The following is a 19,560-nucleotide window of genomic DNA, read 5'->3' as shown; positions in this document are numbered from 1 at the left end:
ATTTTTTTTAATCTGCTCTTCCTATTTTTTATTAAGGAAAAAACATTTTTTCTCACTCTGATGAGCTTTAGATAAAGCTTTTATAACAGAAAGCTTTTATGATGATTTTTCTAATATATTTACTCTAGTTAATTCTTATTAATATTTTTAAAAAATAATAATGGAAAATTCAACGAAAATATTGACATAAGAAAATTATAAGAAAAGCTTCGATCTTGCGGAAACTTAGACTGAAATATCTCGCAAGCTCAGATATTTTTAATTAGTTCGAGAGTCAAGGATTCCATTTATGCACGAGCTTTTATGCTCAGCGTGTTAGAGCTTTAAAAGCTCGCATTAACTTACAAGTCTTCAGAAATGGTTTTAAACAATTTTTTGAAATTTTGGTGGCTGAGGAAAAATTTTTGGATGTGCTTGCGATTAAATAAATCGAGACTACAAACTTTAATCGATTAATATTCAAGCTCCAGTTGAGAAATAAAATAATTGAGAATTTGATTCCCGGAAATTTTTAAAGCTCTGATTGTAATAATAATTTGCTAACTCAGGCATTTTTTAATGGTTCGAAGGCCATAAATCTCCCTTGTGTGCAAGCTTTATACTCAATCAATATGTACACGAGCTTTCGTATAATTTGCATCAGGAAAAGCTTAAAAAAGTGGATTTATTTTTTATAAACACCTAATGCCTGATTAAGCTTTTAATAATAACACTGAAAGCTCTTACGCGTCAATAATTTATGATATGCCTGCAAGCTTCAATAGCTCCATAGTAACTTTACTTGTTTTAAATAATAAACTAGCTGATTATCATTTTTGGACGCGCGAGCTTTTAAATCCCGTATTTGTTGTTATAAAGGTACTGTGAAAGCTCAGGCATTATTAATTACTTTGAGCGGTACTTAATTATATTTTTCGAGAGCTTTCACTCTATCTTCATTACGAAAGCTTAATAAGTTCTGTTTTCAACTTAAACACTCAACTACGATTATTTGATAATGAAAAATAAATGTCTGGTATATGGAAGTCTTTGGATCTTACCGAAAGCTTTTCATACCAAAATAAATGTTTCTAGCATTGTATTGATTGATCAATTTTATTACAAAACTCAATAGCTTTGTAAGCTCTCTGAAAGCACGTAGTAACGAAATCGCATCCTAGACTCTGAGTTTCACTCGATGAATCTACTCTCGTTAAATTAAAAATTCTTATACAGGCAATGCTCCGAGCTTTTAGGTCTAAATAATTCAAACTTCACTTTTGCAGTTCTCAATCTTCTCACCTCTGAAATTAATATCCGCGATTTTTTTTTATAAAAAAGCTCAAACTTGCTCCAAAACCGCAAGCTCGGAAGTTTTATGAAAGCTGGCATCCCACAGAGTCCCAACATACCCGAGCTTGCGAGTTTTCTCGCTACCCTAACCGAAAGCTTGCGGGTTAAAAATTTGAAAACCTCAAATACGTTTGGGGAATAGTCATGTTGATTTAATTTTTTTTTTTTTTATCGAATAATTATTTATTTCCAATTATCTAACGCTTTGTAGTGTAGGGGTTTAATATCTACTGCATACAATGATAAATTTTTGGTACACGTATACTGTTTGTACATCAACAGTAGCTTGTAGAATAACACACTACAAATTTGTAACGACAACATTTGCATAACGCGTACATATTTGCTTGCCAACACACACACACTCTAGGTAACTTTCTCCCTAATTAATTACAGAACCTGTAGTTGTACTAATTAAAAGGGGTTTTACAATCGATTGTTACGTTTAGTTACCATACATGTACACGCTTTTACTAATTCCCCTTCTCTCTCACTCACAAACTCTGATTACACATATGGATTATGTTACGAGACAATCCTAATTAATTATTGCGTCGTCTGATAATTAAACTTGTTATGCAACGAAAAATAAAATTTTTTTTCAGCTTTAACGATCCAATTCTCTTCGATACTGATGAATTTTTAAATCCGGATTTAAATAAATACCCAGTGGATAATGAAGAAAATTTCGATGTTTACAGGTTTAATACTTTTTAATCATTTTTGATAGAGTTATTTATACAACGTCGAGTTTATTTTGGATATTGATATTTATTTTCGTTTTTATATTTCTTGTTATTTGTAGAGATGATAGAGAAAAATATTTACATAGTCGGAAGCGGACGATTGATCCGAAAAAAACTACCTGCATGCTGTACTTGCAAGCGGATCATACCTTTTTCGAGCATTACAGGTCAGAGGAAGCTTGCATCGAGGTCATGACCCGACATGTTCAGAGAGTTAATTCGATTTATCGGCACACTGGTGAGAAAAATATTTTTTGTAATCGTTGAGTGTATGAAAATATTTATTTTATCTGTAAAGTTCTATTGTGACTAAACTATTGAGGATACTGTCAAAATCATTATATACAATCTTGTAGCAAATTAAATTCTCTACAAAAAAAGTTTTTATAAATTTTTACCTCAGCCCAATGGTTTGGACTCTAGGAATTTCTGAAGTTCCCAAATTTTCTTATTGTAAACCGCGTATTTCCCCCGCCAACTTTTGAATTTAAATTACAACTCGAGAACTGAAAAAACGAAAAAAGTGACCTCTTACGTTTTTGTAGAAAATCAAATTGCCTTTTTTCGATTGACTGCAGTTCGATTTATTGATTAAATATAATATTAAAAAAAAAAAAAAAAAGTAAAAAAAAAGACCTGAGAAAGTTGAAGTATCATGATTAAAATAATGAATATTTAAATGATGCAAATGTATTCACGGAAATTTCGTGTCTTATCTCGTGCAACTTGTCTAGTATTACTTGGATTATATCGGGGAACTGAAACTCACCGGGTCATTGGTATCTAGTATAGTGATAGTGATAGTAGCAGTAATAGTTGTTAAGCACGTACTGCTAATCAGCAGCTTAATATATTCAGAGATCACAAGAAATTACTATTACCAATACGACACCCTATTTCGCTCTATATCTAATCAGATAAATTTGAATTATTTATTTATTTATGTATATTTTACCTTCAAAAAATTTATTTATTTATGTTAAATTTTGAATTAGACTTCAATCAAGACGGGGAGCCAGACAACATAAGTTTCATGATTAAGCGGGTGAAAATCCACGGAGCAGATGCATTAAAGGATCCGTCGTACCGTTTCAATGGCAAATATGGCGTAGAAGAGTTTCTAGAGTTGTTCTCAGGTAGATTTTTTAAATATTTTTTTCTTACGACTATACCGGATCAAAGCCACATGGAATTAGTGGTGAAAATTTTATACGGAGAGAATTTTGCGGCAAATTCTATCATCCAAGTACACGGAGAGAGAATTATGGAAACAGTTACAATATATTATGGGAATGGTTCCCATACTGCATGGTAACCGGTTTTTTTCAAATGTTGATTATAGGAACGGCACCCATATATATTATGGTAATCATTCCTATAATTATGGGTATAATTCCCATATGGTATCGGAATAGTTCCTATGGAATCTTGGTAATCGTTACCATGTAACTATGATAATGGTTACCATAATATTAAGAAATTATAATACATTTTTTTTTGTAACAAGCGTTTTTTTTGTATACTTAAAATTTTGTAATATACAAAAAAAACGCTTCTTACAAAAAAAAAAAAATTATTATAATTTCTAAATATTATGGGAATTATTACCATGATATTATGGCAACCATTCCCATACTATTATGGTAACTATTCCCATAATATTATGGTAACGGTTACCATAATATCATGGTAATAATTTCCATACATTATGGGAATGATTACCATAATATTATGGTAACCATTACCATAATATGATGGTTATGTTTACAATAATATTATAGGAATAGTTACCATAATATATAGGGCTTATTCCCATATACACTTAGGAACCATTACAATGTGGTTATAGGATCGGTTACTATTTGCTTGTGGGAACTATTCCTATGAGTATGGTAATCATTACCATGATTCTTTCACATGTGATATGGGAACTGTTACCATAATGATAGGAATTGTTCCCATACTTATGGAAACGTTTTCCAGAAAGTATGGGTCTATATCCCATAATCCCAAGTAATCATTACCATAACGGTATGGGATGATATTTCATAAACGTACTAGGAACAGTCACTATAATTTTCTCTTTGTGTATTGTAAAAGAAGCTAACATATTTTAATGCACGGAAAAACGAGCAGTTGAAAAATTGAACTCATATCTGTATTTATTACAGTTTCGTATAGTAGTAAAGCCATGCGACTCTGAAACTGTAAAAATTACATTTTTCAGGCATAACAAATATTACAGTTTCAAACTCGATATTGTCCAGCACTCTACAGTAAACAGATTTTACAATTTTAAATTTTATTTTAAAATTAGTTAAAATTACATTTTTGATCATTAATATCACTATTCTGTATAGTAGTGTTCTTCTTAAAGTATAGAATTTAAAAATTACAGTGTGAGCCGATGTTTTTCTCAGATCATTCATCATTCTCGACAATTGATAACTCACGGTGTAATTTTTATGTTATGAATAAATAAGAGGTATTATATCAGAAAGCAAAAAATACATAACCAATAAATCTTATATTATATTGACTATAATATTTCGATTATTATATTTATCATCTTGACTTTTACAAATTTACTTACCATCTAAGATAGTAGAGTCTACACAACAAGTATTGTTAGCACTAATATAAATTTTCACCATAAACAGAAGGTGAAGGAAGAATTTTTGGATCACAATTGAGTGAAAGTTAAAAATTTTTTAAATTTGATAGAAATTTTTAGAACTGAAAATATGAAATTTTAATTAATCAATATTTCATGAAATCAATTAATAGGATTTTATTAAATTTATTAATGCAATTTTAAAAAGTTGATTTATGAAATTCTAATGAGTCAATTAATAAAATTCTAATATACTGATTAATAGAATTTTGATAAATCGAGTAATGAAATTTTAATAAATCAACTGTTAAAATTTTAATAAATCGATTAAAAAAAATTTTTTAAATTTAGCTATGAAATTTTTGTAAGTCGGTACATCAAACTTGAATTCATATATGCCTTGAAGTCAATAAAATCGATACTTAAAATTTTCATAATTCGATATCTCGAATTGTTATCGATTGACGCATAAAAATTTCATTAATTCAATTTACTAAACTACACATATAATTTTGCCATATCGATTTCACAAGACATTTATAAATCGGTTTTAAAATTTGATCTATTCAATTTTTTGTTGCATACCTCAAATTTAAAAAAAATCGAATAAAAAATATTTACGTCTCATACTTAAGAAAATTATTTGAAAAAAAAATTCATGAAATTCATCTAAATTTTCCTTCCCAATTGAGTTTCTTAAAACCCTCAAACTTTAATCATTCACCGAAAACTTAATAATTATCTTCCAAACCCTTATTCTCTCACCCAGAACTCTCTCATAACTTTGAAATATAAAATAAACCAAAAGACACATTCCGTCTCCGAGATGTGATGATAAACGAGCAAGTACCTTGTTATCTAGATCGTTATTCCAGTAATTTTAACTCTGGATAATTGAATTACCTTCAGCTTGAATTACTCTACACACTAAAACCTTCCTTTCCCTTTCCCCTTTCTCCTCTCCACTCTCTCTTATTCTCTCATTCATTTACTCCTCTTTATATCTTTTATCAAAATCCAACTAGATGAGCTGCCAGACTCAACTAGACACTAGACACCAGACTCTCTTTACTATTATTCACTCTATATATATATTACTAATCCACATCACGATAAATTTTACACCGAGTAAACTCAATAATTTAATTTACCGATCTACCATTACCTCATTTACCTCCTCTATAAAAAAAAAGAAAAAAAAGGAATTATATTAATTAATACAAGAGTAAAAGAACTCTATAATTATGATCATTTGTTTTTTACTACTTTCATCTCTCTTCTTTTTCCTCCTTCCTTCAAATAAAAAAAATTTTTTTTTATTTTAATTTTAACTAAACGTGAGTCAGTTAAATTTCTCATCAGTTTCCTCTCAATTTAATTTAAATTGTCCATTTACTCCGTCGTTATTATGAATAGATATATAAAGAGGAAATTGATCTGATAATTTGCCTGTGGGTTACTTTATATATATATATATATATAGATATATATATATATATATATGTGTGTGTGTGTGTATTTTATAATTACTTTGATACTTGAAATTAGAAGCAAAAAAAATTTTAACTACAGTGTTTTGAGGCAAATAAAAATTTGAAAATTAAAAGCTGGTAATTTAAAAAAATATTAAATAAATAAATAAGCGGGAAAATTCAAATTTTAAATAAAATATAATTATCAATTTTGACAAAAATGTAAAGAAAGCTATTCTGCAGATAATTTAATTTCGTACAAAAAAAGTCCCCATAAATTTTCGTGTGAGTGTGATAGATGAGCCGGAAATGGTAATTTTACGTACGGAAGTGTAAATTAGCAAAATATTGATGTGATACGAATTTCGTTATTTTTAATAAAACTTTTTATTTCGATCGTTTGTAAAATATTTTATAAAAATTATAATAAATACACGACAAAAAATTGGGAGTAAATTCAGAGTGACTACGGATTTTATTCAATTTCAGATTCACTCCGTCACTCGGAGTTTCGGTTCCGTAACAAAATATCTACGGTAAAATATAAACAACACGAAATGTATGCAGTCAAAGTAACCGAACAAAATAATATTATGTGTGTAGAATAATAATCTTGTATAACAATAGTATGAGTGTAAATTATGGATCAATTATTAATCGAAAAATATATATATTTATCGCAATGAATCATTAATTTACTAGAATATATTAATATGGTCCAACAAAATGGCGCAATTAATAAATGCTGATTTTTCATCGACATCAGAAAATTTTAATTTCAAAATTATATTAAAAAATTAGTATTTTTTTTTTTTTAATTTATCTAGTAAATATGGATTTTTTATCCACAGATATTTTTACACAGATAGTTTGTCGTAGATATTTAAACGCGGCACTAGAGTTTTGGAGATTTAAAGAAAGTAAGTAGAGAGCTTGTCTTTTCAGCGGAGTGATTTCGGAGTGATCTGAATTTTATTTAAATCTGCATTCACTCCGATTTAAAGTTTTAATATTAAAATAAACTCCCTTTTTAAAGTAAATTTTACTCTAAAGAGATCAAATAAATAAATCACCATCCGCTCCGCTTTCATTCCGAAAATTTTTTTATAGTGTATATGTTTCGAAACTAAAATTTGAAAAAAAAAAAAAAAAAATATATAATGGGTTTTTATTGAAGTGTGATAGTTTGAAAGTAATATGAGTTTAAAGTAAGATTGCATAACCCATTGAAGGAAATTAAATAAAAGTTTTATACTTTCAGAGGAAAACTACGACGCATTTTGTCTGTCTTATATGTTCACTTATCGTGATTTTGAGAAAGGAACTTTGGGTTTAGCTTGGACTGGTGACTTGAAGAATGCTGGGGGTGTGTGCGAGAAGAATGGGGTAAGTTTTAACGACCGTCAACTATCTGATGCATCACATATATAGATATATATGTATGCTTAATACTTTATAACTTAATTTTCTCTATAGTAGCCTTCTTAACGTTCGTACATTAATCTTGTCCATAAAACTACCGACATTCATTTTTTAAATTCAATTACTTTCAAAAAACCCATTCACTTATATTTGTTATAAAAATGCTGAGCAAGACAATTTATCTGAAATTTATTGATTTAAAAAAATCCGTCGTCTTTAATTCAAATTAAAAAATAAAATTTTCTTCAATTTTGAAATTTTTGTTTTTGTGAAAAATTTTTTATCTTTAGTGATGGAATAATTTTTGAGTAATTGGTTATTATTATTGGGTAAAACTTTACTAAGGATTCTGAATAATTTAGTTACTAGGATAAAGAGAATTAAAAAATGGTTTTAGTAGTTTTTGGTTCCGAAAAATGAATTTTTTGAATTTTTTTGAAAATTTTATGGTTGGAATTGACTGTAGAGTGGAAATAAAAGAAATTTAAAAAAAAATTTAGTCAAATATCTTAATTTTTGAGGGAGTTACAAATATTTTGAATGGGAAAATCTCGAAAAACGAAAATCAATGTTCTATTTTTGTAAATTATTTTTTTAATTCCGCTGAAGATAAATTTTGAAATAAATAATTAAAAAATCTAAATTTTCAAAATTTCCACTTCAGTAAGAAAATCAAAATATTTTCCAATTGTTCTTATTTTTTTCAATTTTCATGTATTCACTTTAAATTATTCTGTAAAATAGAATTCTCAAAAAAATTCCCGAAAAGTGTTTTTCCAAATTATTAAAATTCAACTTTCAAGAATTTTCACCACAAAACCTCCATAATTATAAAAAAATCCCTATTCCCTTACTTTTTTTTATTTTCATCAGTTCACTCCAACCAGTTCATTTAAAGGAAACCACTAGCGTGTCCGCCTGAAAAAACGATGATTTTTGGGAATTTCTTTAAAGAAAACTACTGCATGGAACGATTTAATGTTTTAAGGATATACTTGTAGATATATTACTTTTTTGTAATAAAAATACCATTTTTTACTAAGTTATGTTCGCTATTGTCATTGTTTATTGAACTATAACACAGTTAAAACAACTATGATATCATCACCCGTGCAAAATGAATCATACATGGCCATGTATGGATATACATAGCTTGATGCAACCATATATGACTCGATATGACTATGTATAGAAATTTTAACTAAATTAAAAAAAAAATTATTATTTTTTTTTTTAATTACTTTGGCGACGCAGAGATTATCAGATATGCAAACCATTAAATTCCTAATCGGAATGCCAATTTTTAATTCAGAGAAAAAACGCTAGACTTATTAATGACCGCACCCGCTTTAGTAGGATTTGAACCCGGGACCTTCCGTACGAGAGATCGACGCTTTGACGATTAGGCTATACGACCGACAGTCACAGCAAAGTCTAGTTGTGCTACATAAGGTTCAAAGAATACAATCACTTTCAAAAAAGCAAAATATAATCATCAATATGCTGTTAGTGATATCAAAAAAATTTCCTATATTTTTAACACTTCAACACCTTGTTTAGAAGTAATTGTAATAGTTAGATAAATTATTATATATACATATATCCATGAAAAATTAATCATACATGACCATGCATGGCCAAATATGGCCATTCATGATCATACATGAAGCACATATGGCCATACATGCTTCATATATGAGCCATATACGGTAATGCATGGCCATGTATAATTCATTTTTCACGGGAACTTTTTTAATACCGTCATGCATGACCATACATGAACCATACAAGGCCATGTATGGCCATGCATGACTGTATTAAAAAAGTTTGTATGTCCATGTATGACCATATATGCTCCATGTATGGCCATATATGCTTCATATATGAGCCATATACGGCCATGCATGATTCATTTTTCACGGGCGTACATCTTACAACTATATATTAGTTTTTTGAACTGAATGTAATAGCGGAGGCTTCATTAAACTATGTTCTCCATAGTTCAGAAAACCAGTTTTTTCTCTCAGTATACCAGGAAATTTTTTCAATCTGAAAATCTAAAAATTTAATTTGTTAAAATTTAATGTTTTTTTCAGCATTACCGCGGAAGTATGAAATCATTAAATACAGGAATAATAACGTTATTAAATTATGGTAAACACGTTCCACCAGCTGTATCACACGTGACTCTAGCTCATGAAATCGGTCATAATTTCGGATCACCCGTAAGCTTAATATTAAATTTTATTGTTATTATTATTATTATTATTGTTGCGAATGTTTCAGTTGATATTAAATTTGGAATATCAAACATAAAACATTAAAATTAAATAAAAAGAGAATAGCGAGGCAGAATATAATTGAATTTAGCAAAAGTGTATAGTTTGTAAATTAAATTTAAGTTGTAATGGATTCTAACGTTCTCGAACATGTGCAAGTAACATTAGGTTAAACTTGCACTTTATGGTTTATAACCGAGTATATCGATGAAAGGGATTTTAATGAACCAGCAGTAACAGCACCTGCGGCTTTAACGATTTAATTTAAAAACTAATAAAACAATTTTACTAAAATTATCCTATTATGCTGAAACTATTCATCTTTATATTTTAAATTTGTAAACACTTTGTTGTCAATCGACTTTTTTTATTTTCCAATTTCTGAAAGTAAATTTTTTACGATCGTACAAATTTTTTTTATTTAATTTTATTTACGATGCAATATTCCATCTATATATGCATATAACTCGTAAACGATTGAGTCTACAGAAAATTTGTATGTAACTTTTTTTATAGGAAATTTAATTATGTATAAAAAAGCAATCAATAATTTTTTTTGTAATTTCAAAATTTCATCGTTAATTTTGAATTTTAATTTTTGGAGTTTTTAAATTTTTCAAAAATTTGTTTCTTAATAAATTTTGTTATCTTTGAATTTAAATTCAGGCTTAAATTATCAAGATACGATGAAAATGATAACAGATAAATTTTTTGTAAATTCAATTCTCTGCAAAAAAAGTTCTCTTCAATTTTTACGTAAGAGAGATAGTTTTTATACAATTTTAGTACAAAGTTTAAAATTTGTTCTTCTCCAATATTTCTTATCATTTTTTTTTATTATATCTATGTATACACATATGTATATAGATATAAGTAAAAGTTATTTAATATATGTACAGCACGATCCAGACGAATGTTCACCAGGTGGAGAAGATGGTAATTTTATAATGTTTGCACGTGCAACCAGCGGCGACAAAAGAAACAACAATCGATTCAGTCGGTGCAGTCTCATATCAATAAATCCTGTTTTAGATGTCAAAGCTCGTTCAACAAAAGGTTGCTTTGCTGGTAAGTTTCCTTAAATTTTTTTTATCCTCCCATAAAATAAAAATAATAATAAATTAAAATAGGATGTAATAACGTTAAATCCACGAGAACGGATAAGGACGAGCTGAGAAGAGGCTTTTTGTCCTTATTTGTGAGGTCTCGGTTCTCAGGATCGCCGGGGGTAAGGGTGAAGTAGGGGGTGAGGATGGGAATGAAATGGGAGTTAAAGACACTAGATTGGATGCAATCGAGCGCTATATTGAGTCTGTCCAATAGAAGTTAGGGATTCCCGGGTCTCAGGTCTCGGAGTCAGAGGAGCGCGGGAGGGAAATCAAATCAAACGTCACGTCTGTACATTCAATTAGTGTCAGTAAATCCGTATCTAATGCCTCCTCAATTCAACTCTTGGTTTGAATCGTAATAAAATTTTTTACAGGACATAGAACTCAATAATTATATTTTATTATTTTCTTTTTATTTGGGATTATAAAATTCATTTTATATTTGATATTTATTATAAATAATTTTAGGATAAGGAAGAGGTTAAATGAGTTAATTGAAGTCGAAAATTGAAAAATCTAATTAAATATAAAAATGAGAAATTTTTTTTTGAACTTTTTATTCAAGTAAATTTTGAATGTTTATTTTAAATGAGGGATGAAAACATTTTTTTATAAAAATATCGAAGAATGAAAAATTTGTTTCGAACGTCAGAATTTTTATTTTGAATTTTGAAAACTTAATTAATTTTTGAAAGATGAAAAATAATTTCTTAATAAATATCAATACTAATAATTGGTTATAGTAAATTAACTGGCAGACTTCCGATCTTTTTCAATGATTTTTATTTTGTAGTAAAATTCTGTGTCCATTACTTACATCCTCAGAACATAACTACAATTTAATTATAAAATTAAAAATTGATTTTTCATAGTTTTGTTACTTTTTTTTACATATGTTCGTTGCTTACATTTATTGAGTAGAGAAAAAAATTTTTAAGATTTGTATTTTGTTGTTTTTGTAATTCTAATTAAAAAATTTTTGAACAGTTTATTTATAATTATTTGTTTTAAAGATCTAATTGACAATTTTTACTATTATTAACCAAAAAAAATTTCTTTAAACTAAGTAAATTTAACCATAGTATACGATGTCTTGGAACGAATTAACATTTAAACGCAAATAACTAAAGAACTTTCAAAAAATTTCGGAAACTTGATTAAAAATAATTTGTTATGATATGATCTATACGGAAAAAAATGAACTATAAAAATTGAGAATAACAAGTAATATAATGATAAAGTGATCAGTAAATACTATCATTCTAAATAGTCATTTTTCCATTTACGATTTAAACGTGAATAATTACAGGATAAGTAGGAAAATTTATTGTCTATGCAAGAAAAAATACTATTTGAACTTTAAAAATTATAACTGACACTTAGAAAATAGACGACACGTATTATAAAATTTACTATTTGAATGTTAAAATTCCCCATATTGACGACCGGGTTCCGAGTTATAATTTCAAATAGTAATTTTTAGAGTTTTTTTTTTTTTCCGTGTACAAAAAAGGTCTTATAACATTTTGAGATAAGTCTGATAGTTTCGCCAAAAAAGTCAAATAATATTAATTGACTATGAATTGAACTTTGACCTTAAATAACTTTTGAAAAATTAAATTTATCGAAAAATCTTTTCCGATACACTGATCCGTGGTGTGTAAATAAAATTCCAAAATTAAAAAAAAAAATTTCCCATGTTATTTAAATGGGGAATTGCATATAAATTTCTGGTGGTGCCCGAAAAAAAAAAAATTGTTTTTCATCACATTCTAATATAGATATATATTGAAAATTTTTTAAACAAAAAAAAAAAATAATAATAATAATAATAACAATAGTACTACTAATAAATTGTGGTATGAATTTAATATTCACTTGAATAAACTCAACATAAATCACTTAATTTCTCAATACCCAACGCACACATACGTATATGTATATATAATGAACTAATTGATTAAAATCTCAACACGAAAATAAATTAAACATTTACCTCTTTACTGTATTCAAATTAAATCATATTAAACACGAGTATCCACACGATGTACGTTTTGAATAAACAATTCGATATATATATATATTTGAATGTCATAATATAATAATAGCTACTTCATATGCATTCGGATTCCTCTCACCGTACTACATATTAATTGCAATACAAATTCTCTATCAATTATTCATACTTACAAATGTTTATTCAGTTAAAATAATTATTTATTTCACTTTTTTTTTTTTTTTTTTTTTTTTATTAGAAATGAAATTAAATGATTGTCAATTCTATTTAACTATTTTTAATTTCTCGGATCGTGAGAGTAATAGGAAAGGGAAGAGGAATTTTATTGAATATAAAGTTTGAAAATGCATCGAGCCAACGTAAAGAAGTTCATATTGATCAGTATGAGTTTTTTAAATCCGGAATTGATTAAACGCGGTTTTATGTAAATGAAAAAATATATTTATATAAAAGTTTATTAGAATAGTTTTTATGTAAATTTTTGATTTCATAATTAAAAGTTAAAAATTAATAATTTAGTTTATCGTTATGATTATAATTAATTAGTGATTACTTATTCACGTAAATTAATTAAATTAATTTTTTTCCCTTCCATTTAACCTAAATTAAAAAACAAAAAGTTAATTATCACTTGTGCTGAAGAAAAAAAAAAGTTTTCCCAAATTGTTAATAACAAGTGATTAATATTAAATAATTAAAATTTAATTACTAGCAGGAACCCCTCGGGCGTGTACTATTGTTTCATAAAAAAAATTCCATAAGCGATAAAAAATTCAATCTATTTAGTCGGCAGCCATTATGAGCCACAAGTTATTTTTCCCCATCTAAAAACGTTTCGGTTATAAAACTACTATTATTATTTTTATTTTAAAGAACACCAAATAGCCATTTGCGGTAATGGGGTAGTTGAAGAGGGCGAAGAGTGTGACTGTGGATGGGAAGAAGATTGTAATGATCCATGCTGTCATCCTCAACGATTACACCATGCCCCGTTTGAAATTCCCTGCCGTCTAACTGAGGATGCTGTCTGCAGTCCTAGTCAGGTACTTGTATTCTACTTATACTTTTATTATTATTATTAAATATATATTCAAATAATTTATACTATTTTTGTATAGACCGTAATTGCGAAGCGAAAAAAAAAATTATCAAATGAATGAGTTTTAATTTTGTATGACTGTATAAAAATTTTTATAAAAAAACAATGAAATTTATTCTATTTTATTTAACAGAAGTGAAAATAATAAAATTTGTTTAATTTTGATTTTTTTTTTAATTATTTTTCAAAAATTTGAATTTTTCTTTATTATTTTCGTGGAGTAGATGAAATTCCCTGTGGAATGAATACCAACAACGATACATTTAAATTCGTTTGTTCATGTGTTGGCCGGCCACGAATTATCTGCGAGTTGGTGGTTACCATTAACTTTATTGGAAATTATTGATGTGGGTACTTAAATGAGAGGAAATTTTATGACTAGTTAAATTGAATGGTAATCCAGACTAAACATTGATCATCGATAAAACGGTTAGCAGCTGGTAGCTTCTCGAAATAAAATCACCGTGGAAGCTTCGCAGATTTAGCGGAAATTACAAACTCTTAATTCTTTGGACTTTTATTTTTACTAAAATATTTAAAATACTTTTGAAGCTATAAGACAGTTATTTCAATAAAAATTTCACTCAAAATTAATTTAAAAAAATCTTTTTTTTTTAAATTCCGTTATTAAAGTTTTTTAATTTAAATTTTTGAAGGTTTAAATTAAAATAACTTATGAAGTATTGATTTTATGAAAAAATTTATAGAGATCTTTTTTAAAGAAAATTAAATTTCCCATAAAAAGTGTTTGATTTGTTTTTTTCAAAAACTCAATATTGAAAAAGATAATTCAATTTTAAGTAAACTAAAAATATTTTGATAACAAATTTATTTATTTCAATTTTCTTATGTTAAAACTTCTCATAACTTCCAAGATATTGAATATATGTAGAAATTCAAAAATACTTTTTGATAGAAAATTAAATTTCCTACAAAAAATATCTGAATACTTTCTCCTATAAATTCAACTGTTTTTACAGTATTTTATTCTACTTCATCAGTTTAGTTGATTAAAAGTTTTAAAGTCTAAGAGTTACGCGAGTTTAAATATATTAACATAAAGTTTATTTCGTGTCAATTGTAATACAAATTTACATAAATATCATTTATTCCGTAATTTTCTCGCATAAATGATTAAGTCTACGTTAACTCGAAAAATTTAGACAGACAAAAAAAAATTCAAAATTCAGCTTCTATACGGAGAAAAAAATGTACTAAATTTTACTAAAAAATATGATAATAATTACTAAAATTTAGATAGTAATCTTGAAACACTTATGATTTATATAAAAAATTTATAAACAGATAAGTATATTTTACAATTCGTTTAGTATTTTCTTAAACGCTCGTTATAAAAAATCTACTATATTTTATATTAATTTTTAGTTATATTTAGTAAATTTTTCTATATTAGAATAGAAAAAAATAAAATTAAATTTTTATTAGCTTTTAAATTTTTATTATTATTAATATCATTTTGATTATTATTGCTATTTATGTCATCTGTATTGATATTGGTGTCGATTTTTGTTTTTTAAAAAATCACTTGTTTCAACCGAGATTCGAACCCTGATCTCCCGCGCGCGAGTCCTTTCCTATCTCTTACGGCCTGATGTCACCTTTGGACAAAAATTCCAGAACTTGTAATACATATTTGTATATGCTATCCCCACCAATTTTTAATTTTATCTATGCATAGTAGAATTTACTATACAGATAGTAAAAACATATAATCGTGTTAGCAACAAATACATTGCGTATAGTAATTTCAAATATTTTGTATAGTAACAAATCCTATATTGTATTAGAAAATGTACTTTCTTAAATTTGTATTTATTAAAAATACTTAAAGTAAAATTTACTATACAGATAGTAAAAAATATAATCGTGTTACGAAAAAATACATTACGCATAATAATTTTTAATATCTTTTTATGTAATAATTGCCAATCAATAAATTTTATTAGCTGTTTTGTAATAATTAACATACAGAATGTATCACGGAAAATAAATTATAGTAGTGGCAACAACAACTGGAGTTCCATTTACCATAGGCTGTAGTATAACATGAGACAACTCCAAATTGTACACGGAGAAAAAATTATAGTAACTGTTCCTAGTACGTTTATGAAATATCCCATACCGTTATGGTAATGATTATTTGGGATTATGGGATATAGACCCATACTTTTTGGCAAGGTTTCCATAAATATGGTAACAATTCCTATCATTATGGTAACAGTTTCCATATCGCATGTGATAGAATCATGGTAATGATTACCATACTCATAGGAATAGTTCCCATAAGCAAATAAGAACCAATCCTATAACCACATTGTAACGGTTCCTAAGCGTATATGGTAATGGTTACCATAATATTATGGGAATGGTTACCATAATATTATGGTAACGATTACCATAATATTATATTAACCATTACCATAATTCCATAGGAACTATTCCGATACCATATGGGAATTATACCCATAATTATAGGAATGATTACCATAATATATATGGGTGCCGTTCCTATAATCAACATTTCAAAAAAACCAGTTACCATGCAGTATGGGAACCATTCCCATAATATATTGTAACTGTTACTATAATTTTCTCTCCGTGTAGTTAGATTTACTACAATATTGTAGTTAAGCGCCAACTATCGAAAAAAGTAAGATATGCCACAGCATGCAGTATTTGTAACTCCAATTGTAGTTCAATTTACTCGATATGCGGTCACGTAAAAATAAACGGTATATAACCTTAAATTTTTATAAATTATTTTTAAAAATCACTTATTGAGTTATTTGTATATACTAAACATGGTAATTATTTACAAGTGGGGTCCACTCATGCTGGGTCATGTTAAATTTTTCTTGATCAAATTGATCAATTTTTTTTTTTTTAACTGTTCATTGTTTTATGTACTTTAAAAAAAAAAAAATACATCAAAAAAGATGAAATAGAAATTTTATCCAAAAACATGGAAGCCAATTTTTTTTCCAACTTTTAAAGGCAAAAAACTATCGAAATCTTTCTTTTTTTTCACGACATTTTTTATCATAAATGCGCCTTAAGAACAAGCAGAATAAATAAAATTAAAAATTATTAATTTTTCACCAAGATATGGCCAAAAATAGGGTGGACCCCACTTGTAAATAATTACCCTAAATATATTTTTGGGTTTCAAAAAAATCAGATGATTATTTATGAGACGCTTTAATCATCGAGTATACACAACAGGTTAACCCCAAAATGGCAAAATAGCGGGAAGTGCATCTTCTGTAGTACTCTAAACTCCCGCTAGGAGTATTTTTGTTACTGCACTGCAGTGCGCAGTAGAATTAACCTCAAGATAGGAGTATAATCAACTTATTAACTTAGTAAAATTTGTAGCATATTTAGTAACTTTTATCATTTATGTGGTATTTTTAACTACAAACACATTTACTGCAATCTTGTAGTAAATGATACTACGTATTATTTTCCGTGATATTTATTAATATCTGTTAAAGAAGTTCGACCGAATCTAATGTAAAAAGGATTTCCCAACTTTGAGATTTGAAACTTAGTACACATGCAAAGAAGTACTTTATCTATGTATTCTCAAAATTTGAATATGATCCACTGTCTAGTTTTTTATAAAAAAAAATTTTAAAATGACGTTTTTAAAGTTCTTATACACAGGCTCTTATGGACAAGCTTCCGTCATGACTTATTCGATTATTTTCATTATTAACCTCCCAACTTTAAGAAATAAAAAACCACATGCCATAAACTGAAATATTTTTGTAATATGATAAAATTTTAATAATATAGTGTTACCGTTGTAATTATTTTAATCATTCAAGTTAAACTTTATTGTTTAATCTCGTTCATCAATAGAGATATATATTATTGAGGGTTTGGCAACGTCGCGGAAGCAGCTGAAAGAAAAATCAAAGATAGAAATACATTAATAAGAGAGACGAGATTAGAAATAAATTTTTCCCGCTTTAATTTGAATATCGATGTGTAAGAAGTTAGAACGCGCTGTTGCCAAATCTTTTTATTAAATCATATGAGTCAAAACTAACCAAGTTATTTCATTACTTTCTGTAATTAAATATGTAATAATTATTAATTTATGAATTCGTTATGTTATTATAAATTAAAATAATGAATTTTTATAACTATTAGGAGAATTTAGAAAACAAAAAAATTAAAACACTACTTTGACTCACTAGTATCGGTCGAACCTCCTTAATAAGTTTTACTACAATATTGTACTTTTTACTTTTTTTTTTCTTCGGGAAAAAATAAAAAAAATTTTATTAACTTTCGTTTACCATTTGGCCGTCGAATTAATCGGTAATTAATTAAATTAATTGTTGCGGGAACAGAGGATTGAGTATTATCAGTAAAGTGGAGGTATTTGAAATTCTGTATATCAAGAGAAGGATGAGAATTAGAGGATATATAACGATTAATCTTGGTCTGTATGTGATAGGAATCGGATATCCCGAGCACCCCGAGCATTTACATTCCAATCAGAATAATCTATATTGCATTGATAGGAATGAAATAATTGACCGTAATGAGAGTTAACAGAGATCAAAAACAATTAACAGGGACCCTGCTGTACCAATGGATGCTCGTTGCGCAGTGGAACTAAATGCCGTGATGACAATGGCTGCCGAGACGCAAGTTTCTGCGATGGACGAGGACCTCAATGTCCACCATCGGTCAACAAACCAAATAAAACCATTTGCAATGATGAGTTTGTCTGTTTCATGGGAGTAAGTTGATATTTATTTATAATTATTTAGATATACACATTTTTAGTTTGCGTTTTTAGTAAAATTATTGGAAAGTTGTGAATTTTTTTATGGGGGAGTTGAAAACTTGAAAAAAATTGATGTAGAAAATAAAGGATGTTTTTTTTTCTTAAAGCTCGAAGTATATATATGTTAAGAATGTATTAATAGAGAAGAAGAAAAAAAATTAGTTTTTATAGGAATAAATTAGTTAGTAGAGAAAACTGAAGATGATTTTTTTTTATGGATTTTGAACTGATTTCGATATTTTAGAGATAAATGGTCGGATTTAGATGAAAAAATTTTTTTTTTAAGTTTGAAGTATGTAGATTTTAATTAGACATCAATAATAAGCGATGAGAATTTATTTAATTAATAATTTATTAATCAATTAGTTAAAAGTTCGATAAATTTTTTATGTTTTAATTAAGGAGTACCACTAGTGTGAAATTAAAAAAAAATTTTTTTTTTGCATACTTCGATAGTCTATACCTTCACAAATAACATAGTTCAATTTCAAGTGCATATTTTGAATAGATTTTTTGAGTTACAGCCATCTCAAATGCAGCCGCTTATCGGTTCTCGAAAATACATTTTTGAAAATCGCTGCATCTATAACTCGAAGACAAATCATCCGGTCAATTTGATTTGAATTGCAGCTTCTTTTTTATATA

General features: G+C 27.4%; 1 protein-coding gene across 1 annotated transcript in view; it reads left to right on the top strand.

Moving 5' to 3' along the window:
• The window catches only part of LOC103580624 (disintegrin and metalloproteinase domain-containing protein 10), a 99,438-nt gene that overhangs the window by 73,341 nt on the left and 6,537 nt on the right, over positions 1-19,560 (top strand). Inside the window, exons 7-14 of the mRNA XM_053738679.1 lie at positions 1,938-2,033; positions 2,138-2,316; positions 3,074-3,214; positions 7,426-7,550; positions 9,683-9,811; positions 10,765-10,933; positions 13,865-14,034; positions 18,701-18,868. Coding sequence (XP_053594654.1) covers positions 1,938-2,033; positions 2,138-2,316; positions 3,074-3,214; positions 7,426-7,550; positions 9,683-9,811; positions 10,765-10,933; positions 13,865-14,034; positions 18,701-18,868 — 1,177 coding nt within the window. The remainder of the gene's footprint in view (positions 1-1,937; positions 2,034-2,137; positions 2,317-3,073; positions 3,215-7,425; positions 7,551-9,682; positions 9,812-10,764; positions 10,934-13,864; positions 14,035-18,700; positions 18,869-19,560) is intronic.

Source organism: Microplitis demolitor, chromosome 4 (assembly GCF_026212275.2).
Source record: "Microplitis demolitor isolate Queensland-Clemson2020A chromosome 4, iyMicDemo2.1a, whole genome shotgun sequence".
Taxonomy (NCBI): Eukaryota; Metazoa; Arthropoda; class Insecta; order Hymenoptera; family Braconidae; genus Microplitis; species Microplitis demolitor.
The sequence above is the reverse complement of the archived record's forward strand: the minus strand, read 5'-3'. Positions and strand labels throughout refer to the sequence as shown.